Consider the following 23,067-nt stretch of genomic DNA (forward strand, 5'->3'; position numbering starts at 1 on the left):
AACTACATACACTCTTTTAATAATTTTCTTTCCAAGTTTCAAATTACAAAAACAATCTAAGTTCCCTGCAGTAAGCCAAACAGAGAAAGAGAAACACAGCTCTCAATAACCCCAATTTTTCCCATCTCATTCTACCACCAAAGGGATCAAAGTTAACAAATACATGTACATATTTACACAATCAAAAAGTGAACAATCCAATGCCACAGATACTGTAAGCACACATCTTTTTTTCCCTAATAAAAGGAAAAACATAACCAGATATCTAATGCAGGAGGTTCAGAAGAAAATATTCTATTACACAATAAACATATAAGGGCTGCTCTACTTCCTCATTAAATGAAAAACAGAATCAAATCATAAGAAGGAGGGGCTGAAGGGGAGTTTGTGATTATAATGGACATAACCAGTATTGTGTGTAAACATGCTTAAATGTGCTTCTCAAGAAACAGCATCAGCTCCAGCTTAAGGACAATAATGATCATCTTTTCAAAGCACTGCATAGAATTCACCAATTTACTCCTTATACTACAAAGCCAGGAAACCGCTGGCTTTATGTAATATTTCTCTTCTGCTTTCTCTTTAACGTACCCCATCACCTCCTACCTCCAACAATACTGAGCTAGCAGCAGTTCCCATTACAACATGCTATTTCACATTTCCACACTTTGCTCTTTTCTCTACCTGAAACATTATGCCCTATCCACCATTTCCACAGGAGGAATAAGTGTGCATGCTTCATATCTGTTTTCTGTCTTCCCACAACATATTGAAGTAATCTGATTAAACATCTCTTTCCCAGAGCCTATTTCAGGAACCTCAAAGGCAAAGACTTTGCTTGATCCATTTCCGCAATACTCGGCACATAATTTATTGTCTTGGTAGGCAGATAGTGTTATTTAAAGAAATTAAACCAATACACAAGCAGACTTTTAAAAGCCTGTTAGCCTTTTTAAGAAATCAAATTCTTTTAAAACTCCAAAGTCAATGTCCTTGTAAAGATAACACTCACCATCAGTAATGGCTTCTCCTTTCAGACTCTTGATTCCTCTGGGCATTGCACTTCCATCAAGGTAGAATTCAATTATGCCATCATCCAGGATAATCAGAAGATGAAGCCAAATATTCTCTTCTAAATATTTCAGGGCTGTTGTCTTGGCAACATAGGTAGCATTGGATCCCAAAGTTTTGTAATGAAGGGAAAGTGTCACATGGGATTCGTTGGTTTGAATTTTTACCCCATAGTAGATGCTTCCATTACCATCATCCTTTGCTATAATAAATCCATTAGTATTGGCATTGGGCATTACCCAAGCTGAAAAAGTAAAATTGGCAATTGAGTTGTTCCTGGAGGGATGGTATTTTGGATTAACAGTTCCAAATGCACCCTCTAGTCCACTGAAGTACAAAGCATCTGTCCCACTGTGGTGACGCCTCAGGTGTGGCTGTAAATGCACAGTGCTGGGGAAAATTCCAACCAGCAGAAGATCGATCATTGGAGGCAAACCAGCAGGGAACTCACTGGACAGTATTTCCCAGCCTACACGTACATCGCCAAAGATGCCCTGTTGCCTCAAAATGGTAAAGTTGGTGATATAAGACATATCATCTTCTGAGAGAACATCTTCTGCTACTTCTCTCTCTAAGCACTCTGGATCCAAGATAAAAACTCCAAAAGGATCATCATTGAATGGAATCATCACTGTCACCTGGAGGTTGGTTCCTGCTAGTTGACCCCCAGGACCTGGGGACCCACCTATAGTAAGAAAATTTGTAATGAATGAGAAACCAGAATCTAAAAGACTTTCTAGTTTAAGGTGAAGACAATAGGTTTGTTCAGCAAACTTTCAGTTAAATCATTTACTCATTCATCAATGACCAACATGTCACCATATGGCTTTTACCACATTTTCAGGGGGGAAAGCATAATTTCATTAAAAATCAGTACAGCCTGACAAAAGAATATTAACTAGAGAGGTTTAATTCCTGTGCTTAAAACCAGCAGTGACAGGAAAATTGATTGTTTAAAAAATTAGCAATATTTAAGTTACCATGAATTCGTACTTCCTAACTTCCATTCATTTTTTGTTGGAGAAACTATATTTGGGTGAGCAAAAAATCCATTTGCAAGTTTGAGGATGAATGTAAGTCTCCATCCATAAAATTTAACCAAGACCACAAAATAAACATTAAAAATAACACTTCTATCAAAAATGGTATTTTGACATATAAAGTCAGACAATCAACATGTATTTATTTCTTCATTGATGGCATTTTTTCTACAGGTCTAATTATTTAAATGTAAAATATTAAACTTTACTGGTAAAAGAAAAGAGATGAGAAAACACCACACCTGAAATATTTACTAGCTTTAAAATATAAAACTCATTGAATTCAGGAATGTTATCTGGAAAAGCATGGAGAATGATTGGTTTGGCTCCTTCTCCATCCGTGAAGTTTACAGTCCCTGAAGTTTCATAGAACTCTTGTCCAGGCTGCAAAGCAGAATCATTCTCAAACAGCTGCCAAGCCACAGAAACATTGCCAAAGTGTCCTCGCTGCCGCACAACCCTGTATAACAAATCAAAGAAAATTCATTTTTATGGAAAATGTATAAGGAATGAAACTAACTCTAATGGAGGCGCTTTCTGTATTTCCTCAGAAACATACTTTTTCCATTTATCATCTTTAATATGAAGCAGCCAGGCAGTCCTGACTGAGCAACCATGAGGAATCTCATGGAAGAATGAAGTAGAACTTAATAAAGAGAACCAATCTTTTTTTTTTTTTTTTTTTCATCCTCACCTGAGGATATTTTTCTCTTGGTTTTCAGAGAGAGTGGAAGAGCGAGGGAAACACAGAGAGAAATATCGATGTGAGAGAAACACGTCGATTGGTTGCCTCCTGCCTGAGCCCGGACCAGGGCCCGGGCCAGGGAAAAGCCTACAACTGAGGTATGTGCCCTTGACCAGAATCAAACCCAGGACCCTTGGGTCCGCAGGCAGATGCTCTAGCCACTCAGCAAAACTGGCTAGGCAAGAGAAGCAATCTTAACAGTCATAGTCTTCCAAGTCCAAACTGAAAGATAAATTCTAAGCCCAATCAAAAAACTTTCTATGAGAACTGGCAAATGTTCTTCAGAAGCCAAGTACAGGGTGAGGAAGTCACATGTCATTTGAGAGCAGTTCCAGAAGATCTTGTATATTCGTCTCTCAGTCCTGACAAATGATGGAAGTTGGGGTGAGGAGCATGGGGAGAATAATTTCTGCTCACCAGCTAAGGTGTCATTTTCTTTTTTTTTAAACAAGTGACAACAGCATAAAAAATGTTTACAATTCATTCAGACTACCAACTTGAAAATTATTCAATTCTTAACCAGTATTTTCATTTTGAAAGGTAAGTATTTCAAAAGATTTCATTTTATTGTACACAATTTTGAATTTGCCTTATCCAAATATGCTTACCAAAATGAATTAGTCTTTCCTTCTTCTACTGCTTTGTCTATGGGCTCCAAAGAAAAAATACCATTTGGGTCATCATTAGCTTCAATTATCACTGTAGCTATTCCATGTTGATATACTACTGTATCGCCTAAATTAAAAACACAAAAGTTAAAATAACAAAAAGTAGTTAACTTCCTGTTAAATTTGTATTTTTAACCAAGAAATACTTTATAATTAAACTAGAGGTCTGGTGGAGCAGGGGTCCCTCAGCCCGGCCTGCACCCTCTCACAGTCCGGGAGCCCGCAGGGGCGGGAGGTGACCCAACCATCAGGGGAAGGCGATGCCCCATCACACCTTGCCACGCACCTGCCACCCCGGCAGGGATGAGGGGACTGGGCACCGCCATCTTGTGGCTGTGAGCGCCGCCATCTTTGAGGGTGGGGCAGTCAATTAGCATATTCCCTCCTTCTTGGCTGTGGGCGTCGCCATCTTTAAGATGGCGTGAGGGTCAATTAGCATATTCCCTCTTTATTAGATAGCATACAAATTTCAGCAGGAATTTCCTCATTAAAGGTCATAAATAAATGAGAGAAAGATGCCTAAGTAAGTTTAATGTGACTTGTCTTTGAGGAAATGTATAATTACAGAAGAACTTCTTTATTTTAAAAAGTACCAATACTTTTCTTCACAATAGGAATATCACTTCAATACTTTAATTAGAAATAAAAACCATAGCTTGATCTAATTTCAAACTTTTGAGATAGATGTTTTTCACTTCATAAAAAATGAAAGAATTACCACACAACATAAAAATACTCCTGTCCATGTTAACTGGAATCGCTAGCTTGAGCATTTCCCTTTAATTCTCTGCCTTCAGGCAGCGGAGTTTGATCTGGTCATAGAACAAAGAAATCTTTATGGTGTTGAACTTGAGTCCTCTCTATTCCATTTCTTTCCATTATTGCCAATATTTTAGGTCTCTTCTCCTCACTTTCCTGAGTTACATAGCTCTCCCTCTTTGCTCCAGCTGTTCCCTGTGCAAGCAAAAGTCCTTTCTATCCTTACTCAACCTCTCTTCTCAGTTCTCAGAACCAGCTCAAGCAACAACCCTTCCAGAAATTCTTCCTTGAATTTCCAAGTTAAGCTAAGTGCATCTCCACTGTGTCATCAGCACTTCACAGTTTGTCAATGTATCATAACAACTACTGCATTTTATTAGTACATACACACACACAAACAATTTTACTGTAAGCTTATCAATTCCATGCTTAATCTAGTCCAGGCCCTAGCAAAGTAGATACTCAGCAACTGGTACACCGACATTACTTATTCATGTTACATGAACTGATACAAATAAAGTTTTCAAAATTAGATGAGAACAACACCTAAAACGAAGGGCAATATGATGAGAGACACAAATGGAGGAAACTAAAATGAAAATTACAGAAACAGAAACTATATGTAGAGTAAACCAGCACAATAAAAATAATTTATATATAAAAACAACTGTACTAAACCTTACTTGACCATTAGACTTCGGAAAGAGAAAAAAACATACACATAAGAAATAGACAGCAAACCACTGTTTAGAAAATGCTGACAATATAGAGTAATAAAGTAACTTAAAAATCCTATATAATAAAAACCTAATATGCTAAGTGTCCAGTCATCCATTCAACCAATTAAAGCCTAATATGCTAATGATATGCTAAGGCAGCTCAACCATTTGCTAGGACATGCACTGATCACCAGGGGCCAGACAGTTGACCAGTCGACCAGTTGCTATGACGTGCACTTACCACCAGGGGACAGACGTTCCGACCAATAGGTGAGGTTGTTGCTGGAGTCCGGGCTGATCGGGACTGAGAGAGATGGGCCAGACACACCCTGGAACCCTCCCGTGGTCCCTCCCTGGCTGGCCAACCTCCTGCGTCCCTTCCCAGGCCCGATCATGCACTGGTGGGGTCCCTCAGCTTGGCCTGTGCCCTTTCACAATCTGGGACCCCTCGAGGGATGTCGGAGAGCCAGTTTCAGCCCAATCCCACAGACCAGGCCAAGGGACCCCACTGGTGCACGAATTCGTGCACCGGGCCTCTAGTTATATCATAAAATCTAACAAAAACATCTAAAAATAATAAAACCTAATTCTGGCAGACTCTGCTATCATATGCATTTGTAATCAACATACATTTCATAGGTAGTGCTAAAAACTCATTTTGTTTCTCCACAGAGAGAACTGGAAATATTTAATAAGGGCTCTAGGGATGGCCAAGTCCTTTGATCCAGTAACTCAATCTCAGGGCATCTACTGTGAATGGTAACTATCAGGCATAAACTCCCACAGACAGCACTAGGTCACATCAGAGATGCTGCCCCTCCAGCTCACATCATCAATCCCCTCAGGTCCTCAATGTTTTGACATTACAGAAGGAGAGAAAAGAGGAAGAAAGAGAACGAAGAAAAGATATAAAAAGCACAAATTTGTATAATCCAAGTCCTCAATGCTAAAGTCATTAGATTCTCAGATGCGACCATTTCTGGAAAAATACTGAAGACAAATGCAGTGGCAGTGTTCATACCAGACCTTCATACCTCAGGCCATTGGCCCAATCGCACCTTGCGCATGTTCACTCATTCACTCTCTCTCAAATAAAAAACACATTTTCTCAGTGATACATCTTACAGAATAAACTTACTCTATTAAAACAGCCATTTCCTCATCAACTTTCTATACCACACAACAAACTTTATTTTTCACTTCTACTTCTCCAAAATTATTTTATCTGGAGCAATTTCTTTCATTTAAGTTTTAGGATAGTGATTAGATTCACCAAAATGTTTCCAGTTTATATAAGATCTGATTAATTATGTGTTGTTGTTTTTTGCAACTGTGAAGTACCTTTTGTGGCCATTATTCTATGAAGTCAAATTTTTTTCTCACTAGATGATAGCTTCTACTTATTACTTTTTTTTTTTTTTTTTCAGTTAAGTCATGTGAAAAATGAGAAAGAGAGGAAGGGAAATATGATGAAAGACACAAATGGAGGAAACAAAGAGACAGGGAGAATGATTGAGAAACACAGCACAAATAAAAATTAATTAAGTGATCTCTTTCTCTTCTTCTTTCCCTCTGAATTTTTCAGTCCAAAGCACAAGGCAGGCATTCACACTGGGCTGGGGGTAGGGCACCACAGTGATCGGCACAAGGTGTTAGAACTTATGCAGGGTAAGGAGGGCATTTCCATGATAGAAAAGCTTGCTATCGGATGGTGGGGTCTGTGAAGTAGGAGAGCGTCCACATGGGGGTAGGGGGTTGGCCTACAGCAGGAAGCTTGAACCCTAGTGGGGTAAGAAAGGCAATCTCATTGTGGAAAGAGGGTAGAAGAAGCAGTTGGAAAGTGGTCACATACAGGGAGAATTGATCAAATTAGTAAATATATTGAAGATAATGGGAGCAGGTTTTCTCTAAGAGAAGGGAGGGACAAATATGGAAAGGAAGAAAACTAGAATGAACCCTGTGATATTAGATAGAAATGGAGATACTGGTGCAAACTAATAGTTTTCAATATACATAGTTGGACACAGAACTAGAGATGTGAAAGTTGTGTGAGTATTTATACATAGAAACATGCATACATACATATATTCTCTGTACACTAAGAGAACTAAAAGGAGCATAACCACAATAACATAAGCACTCCTAGTGCCATATCCTGGTTTCTAAATAACATTCTTCACTAAAAGGAACCAGGGCTTCCTGGAGAAATGGTTGATTTCAGGGTTGCGACAGGAAAAGTATAAGATGAGTTTGGAATCTCTTGCTGGGCCAGAAAGTAAGAAAATGTTCAAATAATAACAGGGACATGTCAAAAAGACAAAGAAGTCATCTTGAACAGGGCACCACTGGCCAAATCTAGGACAATTTAACAGCCAAAACAAATAATGATGCAAAACAAAACACAATGTTTTAAATAGAAACCATGAGTCTATACTGATGAATATATCAGTAAGATAATTGAAAAGTCTGATGAGTAACAAGATACTTGCACATTTTAAAGTATCTTCCTCATAAAATTTACTAATTACAAAGAGGAAAAAGTACAGTGGACAAGGCAGGCGGTCACCATCTAAAATTGTGGTCAAAGTGAACATCACATAAAGGGACAAAAGAAAAGCATGTGCCAACTACAGGGACATGATGCGAGCTCAGAATCACCTTCCATGAAATTCCAGCCAAGGATGCAAAACCTGAATCTAATAATGATGAAACATTAAACAAGCCCTAAAATGAGGAACAGCCTACAAAATAACCAGTCTTACAATCTTCCATATCCTAAAGATCATGAAAGTCAAGGAAAGACTGAGGAACTACTCCAGACTGAAGAGCTTAAAGAGACGTGACAATGAAAAGCAATACATGATTCAGGAAATGATCATTTTGCTAGAAAGAAGAAAATTGGCCCAACTGGAGAAATTTGAATGGGGTCTGAGGCAATGATTCTATTAACATTAAGTTCCTGGGTTCAATGGTTATACTGTGGTTATGTAGGAGAATGTCCTTATTTCTAGAAAAACACCCATGTTTTCATGGGTGATGAAATATCATGTCTTCAACTTACTCTCAAAAGGCTCAGGAAAAAAGAGCTCTTTGTAGTTCTAAAAGAATAAAATAAATATTAAAACAAGTTATAGTCCCTCCAATTCACTAAAGTTGAAGTCAAAACCTTCTAAGAGATAGCCCTGACCGGTTTGGCTCAGTGGATAGAGCATTGGCCTGCAGACTGGAAGGTCCCAGGTTCGATTCCGGTCAAGGGCATGTACCTTGGTTGCGGGCACATCCCCAGTAGGGCTTGTGCAGGAGGCAGCTGATCGATGTTTCTCTCTCATCGATGTTTCTAGCTCTCTATCCCTCTCCCTTCCTCTGGAAAAATCAATAAAATATTTAAAAAAAAAAAAAACCTTCTAAGAGATGAAATATTGGGATCAAAATATCCTACTTCATTTACAGTAGAGGGAAGAATGAAGAGCCTACCTTTTCGCCCTCGCACATTGCCATTCATTGTGGCTAATAGCTCAGAGAATTATCAAACAGCCAGTTGGGCTCAGCCACATACCGAATACATCTTCCCAACCAGTATGCCCAGTACCCTGCTAGGAGAGCAAGTGGTTCACAGAACTCTTCATGCCCTATGCCTTTGGGTGACTAGACAAGGCTTAGCATAGCTTTAGCTAGAAGATTTTTATTCCTTACATAATATCATAATTTTCTATGTGTGCTGTATTGTGAAAAAAGGTTACAAATAATGCCACAGAGAATGCCAGGTACATGAAGGTTCAATACATATTCTTCACCCCGCCCCCTCAAGAAAGCAATGAAGCAATTTTGCTCTTGAACAGCCACAGATGACATTTAAGTACCACTTGGCACCACTACTAGACAGAAGCACTGAAACAACGGATCAGTCCTAAAAGTTCACGTTATTTACCTGTTGAGTTAAAGAGGATTATGTAAAAGTGCTCATCCGTTTCTGGGATATCATCTTCCTTAATGAACACAGATATTCTCTGCTCTCTACTTCCAACCTCAAACACAAGCGTTTCTCCTTTTTCAACAGGAACAAAGTCTCCCTCTCTTGCGGTGGCCTTCCCGTCCATGGTAGCATATTGGACGGTGCAAACAACATCAATAGATCCATTTCTGAGAACCGTAAAGTCAGCAGTCTCACCTTCCTGAACCCTCACTATGCGAGGTTCTGAAATATTCACAAAGAAGAAACATATGAGCTTTTAGTATTCCATCTACATGTTTTCAGGTCATTTATGTTTCTTCACGTCCCCACAAAAAAATTCCTTCCAATGTATCTTTGCTTTAAGACTCACCTCTAGTCCCAAATCCTGCATGAGACCTCCTTTGCTTACATCTAGCCAATGGTCTTTCTCTTAACCTAATTCCTACAGAATCCATTGTCTTCAAAACCCAATTTTGGTGAACTACATATCTGAAATCCCCTGCCTACTATTTCATTTGCCTCATTTCCAAATGTAAACTGTAGGTTCCTTGAGAAAAGGCCCAGATATCTTATATATATTTTATTTTTGTCACAGGAGTTAGCAGAAGGTTGAACATAAGACTAATTTATAAAATACATATTAATCAAAGGTTAAGAATATGAATCCATAAAACTGAAGAAGTTTAAAAGGTTTCTGCCATTGCAAACTGGATATCTTGCAAGATGGGCTTAAGAAAGAATTAGACACCATTTAAATCTCACAAATAAAACTAAAAGATATATCATGTAGCAAAAGACAATTCTAAAGAAACCATTAAAGTGGCAAAAATGGAGAAACCTTGATTTATATGACCATTCAATATTAGTTGCTATATTAAGTTACCATCCATTAGGCACAGTACCCAGACCCTGAACTAGCTACACTGGATTGAACCAAGTTATATGAAAAAAATATTCATTTTTGCACAAAGGAAAGAAAATAACTTGGAGTTTGAAGGTGGAGTGAACAAAGCTAACAAAACAGTACTTACTATTTTTTTCCTTCAGAAGATGCTTAAAAATATTTGTTAAAACCTCAAGATGATCAAATAATGATCATACAAATAATAAAGTTGTATTTAAAGACGTATTAATTGTGCTTTATTAACAACGTTCAGTTAAAAATAAATGAAAATGCACATATATACTGTTTAAGAAAAAATAGCAATACCACCTGCAAAATAAATGGGGTCATCATTTCTTCTGATCCTCAGAGTTGCAGTAGTCTTATTTCCTATTTTAGCTCCTCCAGTTGCATTAAGTAGGGTAATGGTGAATTCCTCCATTTCCTCTGGAATCTTTTGGAAAATGTTTTAAGTCAGGTGATTTGTACAAATAATTCCACTGTATATTCCTAAATTATTTTTATCTTTTTTAAAAAATATAGCTGTATTAATGATAGTGCTAATATTCATTTTCATTTCTGAGGCAGAGCCACCCTAAATTATTCAAGTAGGACTCAGATCCCCAGAATTTTCATGTGCATTCATACAAACAGCTACTTTATTTTGACTCTCCATAAAATTTACTGTAAATAGATATCTTGCTTTAAGCTAAAAATAAAAATACTACAGTCATACTATTTCTTTAAGAAAGTGGTATATATGTATATATGTTGTTTATAAGAAAAAATGGAACAGAAAAAATAATTTCCCCCCCCTGAAAAAATAATTTTTGACATATTTACAAGTGAGTTCATAATAGTAGTAAAAGTTCAGCTAACTCTCAAAGACCACTTACAAATGTTACTGAAGTTTCACCCAAGTGTGTCATAAAGACCTCATTCCCATGTCCTACCAAGATGTGGTTGCCCACAGCTCTGAGCCTCTATGAATCCCCAGGTGGACACTGTTTCTTTCACTTCCTCCATATGAGCTGGCCTTCTTCACGGTAAAAGAGTGTTAGATTTTGTCTCTAATGGGACAAGTTTGAAGTAAAGGAGGTAGGCTTCCACAGCTGTTCAAAGCGCAGTTCCCCTCTGAAAGGTCCACTCCCACCATTACTGAGTACTTTCTCTGCATTATCAATAAGACTAGAGTCCCAGTGCATGAAACTCGTGCATGGGAGGGGGGAAGGGTCACCCCTCAGCCCAGCCTGCACCCTCTCCAATCTGGGACCCCTCTAGGGATGTCCGACTGCCCCGTGGGATTGGGCCTAAATGGACAGTCAGACCTCCCTCTCACAATCCAGGACTGCTGGCTTCTAACCGTTTGCTTGCCTGCCTGCCTGCTTGCCCCTAACCACTTTTGCCTACCAGCCTGATCACCCCCTAACCACTCCCCTGCCAACCTGATCAATGCCTAACTGCTCCCTTGCCGGCCCAATTGCCCCTAATTGCCCTCCCCTGCCAGCCTGGTCACCCCCAACTGCCCTCCCCTGCAGGCCTGGTTGCCCCCAACTGCCCTCCCCTGCTGACTTGGTCACCCCTAACTGCCCTCCCCTGCAGGCCTAGTCCCAACCAACTGCCCTCCCCTGTAGGTCTTGTCCCACCCAACTGCCCTCCCCTGCAGGCCTGGTCCCCCCCAACTGCCCTCCCCTGCTGACACGATCACCCCTAACTGCCCTCCCTTGCCAGCCTGGTCACCCCTAACTGCCCTCCCCTGCTAACCTGGTCACCCCCAACTGCCCTCCCCTGCAGGCCTGGTTCCTCCCACCTGCCCTCCCCTGCAGGGCTGGTCCCCCCAAACTTTCCTCCCCTGCCGGCCCAGTCACCCCTAACTGCCCTCCCCTGCAGGTCTGTTTCCCCCAACTGCCCTCCCCTGCTGACCTGGTCACCCCCAAATGCCCTCATCTGCAGGCCTGGTCCTTTCCAACTGCCCTCCCCTGCTGGCCTGATCGCCCACAACTGCCCTCCCCTGCAGGCCTGATCACCCACAACTGCCCTCCCCTACAAGCCTGGTCCCCCTCAACTGCCCTCCCCTGCCAACTATCTTGTGTCCACATTGGGGCGGTCATCTTTGACCACATGGTGGTGGCCATCTTGTGTGTTGGAGTGATGGTCAATTTGCATATTACTCTTTTATTAGATAGGATGAACACCATGATGGATCCACAATCCTTATGGTCCATGACCCTGATTCTGAGAGTGCACCATGGGATACCTGGTAGGAGGCACACTTGTTTTCAAAGGGTCTAAGAACAACCCAAGCACTTCACCCCTCCCCCAACCATGACTCCCTGATATTGGACACCTACACAGGGTCACTGGCCACTATCAGTTCTAAGAGTTAAAAATGTCTTCAGGAAACCAAAAATAGTATTTCTCATTTAGGTTATAGTCAGACATTATCGTACCTGAGTTCTTTATCAATATATTCACAACAAAATATATTACCTGATGTTTAATTATGTGATAAAACATAATTATTAAGCAATGACAAGTAAAGAGAATTATATACACAATACTTACCTCATCTGGAAGGGAGTAAATGGTGATGTTTTTAAAAAATTCCTGATCTCCAAAGAAAACAGTCCCTTGGACAGGAAATACATCTTGTGTAAAGTCTGGACTAACCACCCATGATATACTAACGTCACCAAAGTTGCCTCGATTTCTTATTATACCATAAACAGCTGTAAAATACAAATGTGTATAATATATGTGAGCACATATTAAACAATTCTAAAATGATAAGTAAAGAAATTGCTCAAATAAGCAAACATAAAAATGAGATGACTTTAAAAAAAAAAAAAGTCAATTATCTGCTTAGCATAGCCTGCAATGTACCCATAAAAATGCCTTAGCCTAGTCGCCCTCTGTAAGCATGTAATAAAATAAATGGATTGATCTTTTCTATCACAGCTTGGATTTTAAAAGTCATTCAGCATCGTAACGGAAAAGTGATTAATTAGATACATCTATCGAAAATCCTATAAGGATATTTCCTAATATATGCAGCTAAAGGAAGCTGCACACTCAAAAGTGATTTCTTTACCCAGAAAGATATTGTTCTAAAAAATAAACTACTTCTCATTTCAGACCACTGCAATAGTCCCCTAGCAGTTACTCTCAGTTTTAAAGTTTTTCTTATATGACTCAACTCATTCTTGAGTGTCTGAATTCTACCACATATCATTAACTGAAATCAAAATATAACTGAAGGCAACAGTATCATCACAATACTATGTATGAAATACAAAAAGTAACCCTAAATATCATTTTTAAAATACCAATTTTTGCACTCCATGTAATTTCTAAGATAGACAACTGAAAGTAAGTATATGCTAGAAAAAATGAATTTGAATTGTTAATTTCCTCTTCAGTAAACAGTAATCCTATATAATAAAAGCCTAATATGCTAAGTGTCTGTTTGTCCGGTTGGCCATTCAACCAATCAAATCATAATATGCTAATGATATGCTAAAGCTGCTCAACCACTCGCTATGACGTGCACTGACCACCTGTCTGCCCCCTGTTGACCAGTCGACCAGTCACTATGACATGCACTGACCTCCAGGGGACAGACGCTCCGACCAGTAGGTTAGCTTGCTGCTGGGGTCCAGCCTATCGAGACTGAGCGAGATGGGCTGGACATGCCCTGGAGCCCTCCCATGATCCCTCCCCAGCTGGCCAACCTCCCGCGTCCCTCCCTGGCCCCGATTGTGTACCAGTGGGGTCCCTCGGCCTGGCCTGTGCCCTCTCACAATTCGGGCTCAGGAACACCCCTCCCCCACCACCGAGTGCACCAATTTCATGCAACGGGCCTCTAGTAGAATATAAGAAGCAAAATAAATTACCACTATAGATATCGTCTCCTTTACTTTCATTTATTGTAACAATTAGATCGTCAGAAACAAATTCTATAATCCCATGAGGATCATCATTTTTTAGAATCGTTATATTGACCACGGTAGCACTTCCCAACTTGCTTTCTCGTTCACCATGGCTGCTGAGGACCACCCAATAGTGCTCATCCAACTAAAATGAACATGTCAAATTAGGAAAAATACAAATTTGAAGTTTTCAAAGCAAGTAAATATATACATACAATATTAATATAGTCAATTTTTATATATAATATAGTCAAATATTAATATAGTCAATTTTTAGCAACATATAATTCACTCAAAGTTGACAAAAGAGCTGATATTATTCCTTTAAAAAAGTTTACCAGAGTATCACATATGTCCTCTCTTTTCCCCCATTGACACCTTATAGCCTGCCCCGACCCCCAACCCAGGCCTTCACCACCTTATTGTCTGTGTCCATGGGTTATGCATATGTGCATATAAGTTCTTTGGCTGATCCCTCCCCAACCACCCATCCTCTCCCGCCTTCCCTCTGAGATTCCAGTCTGTTCCATGCTGCTATGTCTCTGGATCTATTTTGTTCATTAGATTCCATACATGAGTGAAATCATGTGATACTTATCTTTCTCTGACTGGCTTATTTCGCTTAGCATAATACTCTCCAGGTCTTTATGTAGGACAAACTTACATCATTGAAATTTGAATGCCTTACTTTGTTTTTTAAGCTTTTTTTTTTTTTTCCTTTTCAATTACAAGTATTTTTTAACCCATTCTTGCCCACTTTCTTTCCTATAACTCCTGGTCATTGTTAAAAATATTTATATGTAATAATATATGTACTAGATACTATCAACTTTCCACAAAAGCACAAGGAAAAAATAAAATCCCATACCTCTGGTATCCCATCCAATCTGCTTAGCAAGGTGATTACGATCTCCCTTTCCCCAGGTTTAAATTCCAGGACGCCTGTGTTTCCATAGAATTCATTGCTATCTCTTGGCTCTACCCTGTAGTGGAGAAACTGCTTAACGAGAGCTCCCCTGGATCGAATGATGTGGAGCTCTACAGATTCTCCTTCCTTAAAAAAACAAGACAAAACACAAAAATTCAAATCTGTTAACGATTCTTCTGAAATTGTGAGTAGAGAATAGACTGGAGTTTCTTTCAACTTACTTTTATAATATAGGGTCCTCTGGAATCAGGAGAAAATTCAAAAATTCCCCCAGGATCATCATTTTCTAAAATAATCAGATCACGGCTAGTATATCCAGACTTCAGCACTTGATTTTCCACATTGACCCTGGAGAAGTCAGAGGGGAAAAAGGCACTCACGACCTATAATCTTACTCCTGAATTCTGCACTTCTAAGGCTATATTTACAACACTTTCAGATAATTAATATGGAAGCTATTAGGAGTTTAAACCTTAAATTGATATGACTGTATTAAAAATCACAGCAAAACAGCTTTACTTATAGCATTTATGAAAGAACTATTTCTGAATTCCTTTATATTTGACTGAAACCAAACACTGTATATGTACACCAAGAATATTAACAACCAAAGGTTTTAAATATACTGTAATTTTATAAAGTACCAAATTTACAGATTTGTTTCAGTTTCAGAAAAACTAATTTGTAACGTACTTGAAAATAACTTAACTAAACTTGTTTTAACTCTACATATACTTGAATTTCTCTTAAAAATTCATTACATATGATTATATTAAGTGAATAAAAGTTGAATAAGTGGAAGTAAGCCACATGATCAAAAATAAACAAAATTGTGATTAGATTTTAGAAATATTTTGTGATCTTTCATATGTTTCTGTTCACCTTGATTTTAACCTCATGCATTTTTCTTTTAGTATAAAAAAAACATAGTACATATAAAAAATGGAATTGAATGGATCTCATATGCATGACATATTATAACAATTTCTATACATATCTCAAAAGGGTATATTAAAACAAGATGTTTTTTTTCTTATTTCTGGTTTTCATGTTCAGTGTATAATTAAAATGATCAAAGGGACTGGGACGAAAGGGCTCTGAGGGTTTGAAAGCCTGCATGCTCTTTGAGAATTCTCAATCTTGAAAGCTGCTCTAAACCTTTCCAAATGTCACTTTCTATTGAACCAAAATGTACTCTTGAACAGGCCTCAAAATCACAATGAAGCCACAGTTAATATGTAGAAAGGATAGCTCACTTCCTATGCAATAGAGAATCTGAATTAGCATCCTTCCCTAGCTCCTGGAAACCGGACAACCAATAACTAGCATACTATAGTGGCCACAGAAGGGATTAGTCCAAATAATAGGAAAGTTATTTGTTAATTGTTAATGGAGTCATATAATTTTCATATCAAATTTGTCCATATTTCATTCACCTCAATATTCTTATTAATTAAAAATTCTTGTGTTCACATAAGCTAGGAGACAGTAGAACTGAATCAGAACATAATAATCAGATCACAGCTAGTATATCCAGTCTAAAAATCCATTTGAAGCATTAAATAAATAATTTGTTTTAACTTTCTTAAAATGTGCTACCCTTACAAAAAAAGGAAAAAAATTTTAAACTGAGAAAATGTAGGCAGAAACTGCTTGGATACAAATCAATGGAAGAAATCAGTTTTTATTACAAATTCTCTGTTAAACAAACTCTAAGATTTACAAAAGATGTTAGGTAAGAATTTCACAACGCACAATTATTTTTCCCTATACTATGTGTAAACTATAAGGAAAGTTCAAGTTTTAAATTCTTCCTAATACATAAATACACTAATTCTCAAACTTTTTACCAGATACCTTAAATGCGTTCATAATTTAAAACTCAAGGGGGAAAATGACTTCATATAAGCTCCCCTTTTCATAAAAATAAATAAAAGGACACACAACGCATGCACAGGCAGGTGGACAAGCAGCATTTCTCAAGACCTGTGCTCATGCAGAACAGCAGCTGCATCCAAAACAATGGCTTGCAAAGCAAAATGCTGAATCACCAAAAACCAGGCGTTATGTCGTTCACTTACCCAAAATACACGACAAACCTTTCAGTTTCTACTCTGTCAACACAAAAAGAAGCGTGGGAAAGGGAAATAAGAAACAGACACCATTTGCCAAAGTCTCACTGATACAGAAACTTAGAATGGCAAGGTAAAAATAAATTGTTCCCCTGTGAGCTAGTAATGTCCATTTTATGGGGACTCTGCACACGGGGTTCTTTGCTCTTGACAAATGCTAGCAATGGGTTCGGCAGTTCCCACTTAGGGAACATGACCCCATGGCCAGCCAGCATGCAAAACCCATGGAAGACATTCCTTTCCAGGCCTGCTCCAAGGCGCTGGGGCCTGCCAAGCACTGTGCATGCTTACAAACCGCAGCAGCTGAGCAACTTTCATTCAGCCTGGCTTATAATTTCTTAGTAGTTTTAATTCGTTTTGGGGGGGAAAAACCCACCATCCTCAGATCTAAAGCCAGTGTAGCTTTGAAAAAATAAAAACTCTATAAGCAGAGAAAAATATACTTCTCATTTGCACAGGAATATACTGAAGGCGCCATATCATTATATCATTTCATTATGACATCTATTTACTCAAATATAACTTTATATCAAGAAAGCTAAGCACTTTTCCAAATCCCCAATGAAGTGCATTTTCAAAGCAGCATTGGAAAGCACATGTCAAAATATATAGACCTCTGGCTTCACTTTTAAAGTCAAATGACACTATAAATAAAAGGTTATATAGCACATATATCAAAATTTAAAAAAATGACATAATAAAATTGTTATTGATTTGGGGAAAACTAAATAATAAAATATTTTAACTGGTATAGTATTAAAAGCATTATAATTTGTTTAATACCAGGGTAACTTTTATCTAAATTTGACATTAAAAGAAAACTATAAACTATAAACACAATAGAGTGTTATTTTTGTTGTAATATTATATTGTAACTTCTTTTAATCACATGTACTAGGATTCATTCATTCTTTCATTTTAGTTTTATTTAAAATTTGCAAGCTTCAAATGAAAGATTTGATATAATTATTTCAAGTAGATTTTATTCTCACATTTATTTAACTAAATATAAATATGTCTTTGAACACTCAAATGTAGTTAGCTCATTCATGTTCATGCATAGAGATAATACAAGTATGCATTAGTTACTAATTGAATTAAAACATTTTAGTGTAATTTTGAACTAGTATCGTCTATTTCAAAAGAGAGAAACCAATGATTTCTGAAATTCTCTACATCACTACTAGTACTTTCTTGTGAACTGTTTTTTTACCAATAGGAAAGAAAGAGGAAAACAAAGCTAAAATTATATTTAATTAATTTCAACGGTTTACATCAGGTGTCCTCAAACTACGGCCCACGGGCCACATGCAGGTGTTTTTGCCATTTTGTTTTTTTACTTCAAAATAAGATATGTGCAGTGTGCATAGGAATTTGTTCATAGTTTTTTTTAAACTATAGTCCGACCCTCCAATGGTCTGAGGGACAGTGAACTGGACCCCTGTTTAAAAAGTTTGAGGACCTCTGTTTTACATGATAAGGGTTAAAAATTACTATTCTGAAAGAATATGAAGAACAGTTACAATGAACTTACAGAGGTAAAATTTAAATTATTCTTCAAACATTTAGTTCAGAGCAGAAACTCTCAGCTACATCTTTGGTTTATAATTACTGTTCATTTTGCTTTAGTTTTTAAAATATTTTCCACTGATTTAGTAAGTACTCGAGATTAGCTTAAAGGAAAACACATATAAGTGAAAAAAAATGATAATTTTCAGTTTACATTTTACTACATTTCACTGATTTTTTTATCGTATGAAATTTTTTTAAGGTTTAATGTAAAACACATATTGTAACCGTTAAGTCACTTAGACAGTGTGTATGTGTTGTTTTTATATTTTTGCTTTTTTTGTCTGTTTTGTTGTTGCTGTTTTACTTTTTATATTAAAAAAAAGTAAGCATAATGTAGTTCGGAAAGCAAGCCAACTGAACAGTGGATATTCAACAAAGTTCCCTACATTCTGTATTTTCTTTCTCATAAAAACACAATGACTCATCAGGTTTATGAAATGTGTTCATCAAAACACCTTCAAAGAAAAACCTGTGAGTCTCATAGTAAAATATAGAAAGCAACAGTGGTCACATAAACTAATTGCTACTTTAGTCCTGATTAATATAGTACAAAATAATGCCTACTAAATTTATCTATAAATTTTACTGTTTTAAAACATGAAAGCTCTCAAGTAACATTAACTTGAATATGTTAACATCTTTAACATAAAGAGAACTATAGTACATAAGTTTCATTTTGATTTTTTTTAAAAAATAATTAACATCAATTAAACAGGTTGCTTTTTTCATTTTTGGAAAGGTTTTCTGAATTACTGGGAAAAAAGATTGATAATTATGATGTTTTCTTAATATAAATGACCCACTGAAAAATGTTAATTAAATCCTTATTATTACTGAAAATAACTCTTAAAATTGTATTATTTTGATTCTCTGGAATATAAGTATTACTTAATGTTTAAATTCCATGAAAAAAAAGAGAGAATTTTATTATATGAAGATTAATAGTTTCTTTGAAGTCACTCAAAGGAGCTCTAATCCTCTCCTCTGTTGAAAAGGAAGCCAGCAGAAGTTTGCTTAAACTAATATTTTAGATTTGTTGCTGCCTATTTTTGTTTAGCATAGCAACATATTAGCTATGCTTGAGATTTATTTGAAACCAGCTATAAGCTATCTATCAAATCTTTCCTCACAGTGAATAGCAGGGTAAAAGTTCATGATGTCAAAATATTTACAGTCTAGCCAGAAGCCATCAATAAACAAGGAAACAGTTAGGGGCCCAGCATATTATCTCTTAGTTTTTTCTTTTTACTCTATTTGGAGAAAAGAATTGAAGCAAAAAACAAAATTATTTCTGAAAATTCGAACATACAAATGTTGCTGAGCGTTACCTAAATGGGTTATTACCTGTCTAGAGAAAGTGTTACTGTCTCATTCATTTCCGGTATATCATCAGCTTTGACAGTAATGTTGATGGTTGTGTCACTTTGGCCAGATAAAAATACAACAGAGCCGTTAAAGGGACCTATATCGTCCAGGGTCACTGCTTTTGAATTAGAGCCAGAGGGCTTCAAACTCCAATAGACAGTAGCCTGGCCATCAGTTCCATCCCGATGTAAGGGAATGTACACCTTATAAAGAAAAAAAGAACAATTTCTTACATACTCACACACTATACATGCTTTTCAGTGATTGCGTTCACATGTTATTTTATGAATGTATGTATTCTTTATAGAAAAGTAAACCATTAAAGGGCATTAAAAACATTTGTACAAGCCTTTTCCTTAAGCTTGGAAATAATTTTAGATAGAACTATATTTATTAGTTTTTGTTAATCAAATTACTAACAAAATTGCCCCCACCAAAAACATATGCCTAACCAGGGATGTCTTAACAAAAAGACTTAAATAGTTTAAAAGATAAAATGATGAAAAAACATAGAACAATTTGGCTAAAAAGTAAATTTCAATCTGAGGTTCTCTAAAAAATGAAATTAATGTCACAATATAAACAAAAATAAACCTTTATGAGATTACAATGAGAAAATTATGTTACATAAAATGCATCCTAAAATGATAGCTGGCAACCTAAGAAAATAATAATATAAGTAATAATAAGAAATGTTTCTAACCAATATAATAAATGCAGTTCAAACAAAATCAGATATTCAAATCATAGCTCTGGGTTACCTTGGGCAAGTTACTTAACCTCTCTGACCTCAATTTCCACATGTGAAATGAAGTTAGTGATTCCCTGTTTTGCAAGTTTGTGGTGAAGATTAGAGTACCTCTCCACATTATTAACTAAATAAATAAAAGTTATTATAATAATTCTGAAACAAATTGCATCTGGTAGTTTTACTTAAGTGTAGTACACATTAAATATATAATAAAAGGACACCATAGATCATGATGTTTTTCAAACAAAGAATATAAATGAACTAGAGGCCCCGTGCACGAAATTCGTGTACAGAGGGGGGTTCCTCAGCCCAGCCTGTACCCTCTCCAATCTGGGACCCCTCAGGGATCAGGCCTAAACCGACAGTCGGACATCCCTCTCGCAATCCGGGATGACTGTCTCCTAACCACTCACCTACCTGCCTGCCTGATCGCTCCTAACCCCTCTGCCTGCCTGCCTAACCCCTCTGCCTGCTGGCCTGATTGCCCCTACCTTGCCCCCCTGCCTGCCTGATCACCCCTAACTGCTCTCCCCTGCCGGCCTGATCTCGCCCCCAACTGCCTTCCCCTGCCGGCCTGATCGCCCCTAACTGCCTCTGCCTCAGCCCCCACCACCATGGCTTTATCTGGAAGGAAGTTGGACGTCTGGAAGATGGCTGGTCGACCCGGTCTAATTAGCATATTACCCTTTTATTAGTATAGATATTTAATTGTAGACACATTATTCTTTTTAAACTCCTAAATAAGGTATCCTCTTTGCTCTTCGCCCTTTAACACAGTCCATCTTTGAAAAAATAAAAATAAAAAAGAAGATATTTTTCTCCCTAACCATTCTGTGAATTTAGCTGGAAATGGTCAGGGCTGGAGACTAGAGCGCAAAGATTCTTAGGGAAGGCAGAAAATGTAACAGAGGGCTGTACCCTTAAATGACCAGTGGGAGTGGGCTAGTCCAGGCTGTAGTTGGGACAAAAAGAAACTCCCACTTTCTCTGTAGTTTCCCATGAGGGAAAGAATGAAAGTTCATGGAGCCCAAAACTTTTCCCCCAAAAGCTAATTTCCAAGGGAAGCATATAAAATGGTAAATTAACAGCTTTATAAGATAAATGAATAAAATGAATCCACACTAAGAAAAAGCTAAATCCTTTTTAGTAGGTTTCCTTTTTTAGAAGATAACAGTATATTAAGAAGAATTATAAAAAAATGAAAACCATCTTGAAAAATGGAGCGCCTCTTCCAATATATAGAATCAAATACATAAACAAAGGAATTTATTGTCACCATATTTTGACATGAGGCTTTGATATTGTAAATTGCTCTCCTCATTCTTGATCTGAACCTCAAACCAATTTAAATCATATGCAAGTATCTGAGACCTGGAAGGGTCTTAAGGAACAGACTATGGTTCAGGGAATGGTAGGACTGAAGGTCACTAGATAGATGGTGGGAAAATTCAACCAGCGTAGGGGCAGAGGGAGGGATACTGTATCTATGAGCATGCTTTTGTGTGGCATGGGTTATGGGAGTAACCAACAATTTACCCACATATATAATACAAAATTCCTGAGATTAGGCATTCCACAATTTTACCACCATCACCTCCACTACCAAGCATAGTACCCCAGTCCTGCCCAAGGCAGGCATGATTAGCTCTCAGAAATGAATGAGTGAAATGTACCTGTGGTATATACCACTTAGCTTATATATGTGTGTGTGTGTGTGTGTGTGTGTGTGTGTGTGTGTGTGTGTGTCACTATATATCACTATATATCACTACAGGCCTGATGCATGAAATTCGTGTGTGTGTGTATGGGGGGGAGGGGACCCTGTGCCCTCTCGCAATCCGGGACCCCTCAGTGGATGTCCAACTGCTGGTTTAGGCCTGATCAGTATCCTCTTTGCTCTTTGCCCTTTAACACAGTCCATCTTTGAAAAAATGAAATAAAAAAGAAGACATTTTTCTCACTAACCATTCTGTGAATTCGGCTGGAAATGGTCAGGGCCAGAGACTAGATAGGGCCTAAACCGGCAGTCAGACACCCAATTGGGCCTCATCTGGCATTCAGACATCCCTCTTGCAATCCGGGACCTCTCGCTCCTAACCGCTTGGCTCGCCGCTCCTTACCACCCACCTGCTCGCACCTTACCACTTGGTTCGCTGCTCCTTAGCACTGCCACAGACACAGGAGAGTCTCCCGCCACTGCAGCTGCACTCGCCAGCCATGAGCCCGGCTTCCGGCTGAGCGGCGCTCCTGCTGTGGGAATGCACTGACCACCAGGGCCCATTGATAAGAGAAAACCTACTTACCACTTCAGCAGGGGAATCTTCTGGTTCATGCAAAATGATCGGAAGATTGCTAATAAAGCCAATTTCTCCATTTGCAATATCTGGAGTAACCGCTAAAGAAATATTTCGGATTTTCCCAAATCTAGGACTGATAGGTGGAATTGGGGGATTTATGTTCACCAACTCCACAGTTTCCAACTATAATAAACAAAACAAAAAAGAACAGAAATTTTAAAACAAAAAAGTCTTAATTGCATGGGGCAACAAAATA

At 37.9% G+C, this 23,067-nt stretch overlaps 1 protein-coding gene across 1 annotated transcript in view; it reads right to left on the reverse strand.

The window, feature by feature from the left end:
* The window catches only part of ADGRV1 (adhesion G protein-coupled receptor V1), a 452,962-nt gene that overhangs the window by 410,916 nt on the left and 18,979 nt on the right, over window positions 1-23,067 (reverse strand). The window contains exons 10-21 of the mRNA XM_054714338.1: window positions 22,818-22,994; window positions 19,743-19,966; window positions 16,776-16,808; window positions 14,916-15,042; window positions 14,635-14,820; window positions 13,731-13,911; window positions 12,403-12,566; window positions 10,168-10,291; window positions 8,931-9,197; window positions 3,465-3,591; window positions 2,354-2,571; window positions 1,013-1,756 (exon numbers count right to left, since the gene is read on the reverse strand). Coding sequence (XP_054570313.1) covers window positions 1,013-1,756; window positions 2,354-2,571; window positions 3,465-3,591; window positions 8,931-9,197; window positions 10,168-10,291; window positions 12,403-12,566; window positions 13,731-13,911; window positions 14,635-14,820; window positions 14,916-15,042; window positions 16,776-16,808; window positions 19,743-19,966; window positions 22,818-22,994 — 2,572 coding nt within the window. The remainder of the gene's footprint in view (window positions 1-1,012; window positions 1,757-2,353; window positions 2,572-3,464; window positions 3,592-8,930; window positions 9,198-10,167; window positions 10,292-12,402; window positions 12,567-13,730; window positions 13,912-14,634; window positions 14,821-14,915; window positions 15,043-16,775; window positions 16,809-19,742; window positions 19,967-22,817; window positions 22,995-23,067) is intronic.

The sequence above is a fragment of the Eptesicus fuscus genome, chromosome 4, assembly GCF_027574615.1.
Source record: "Eptesicus fuscus isolate TK198812 chromosome 4, DD_ASM_mEF_20220401, whole genome shotgun sequence".
In the NCBI taxonomy this organism is placed as follows: Eukaryota; Metazoa; Chordata; class Mammalia; order Chiroptera; family Vespertilionidae; genus Eptesicus; species Eptesicus fuscus.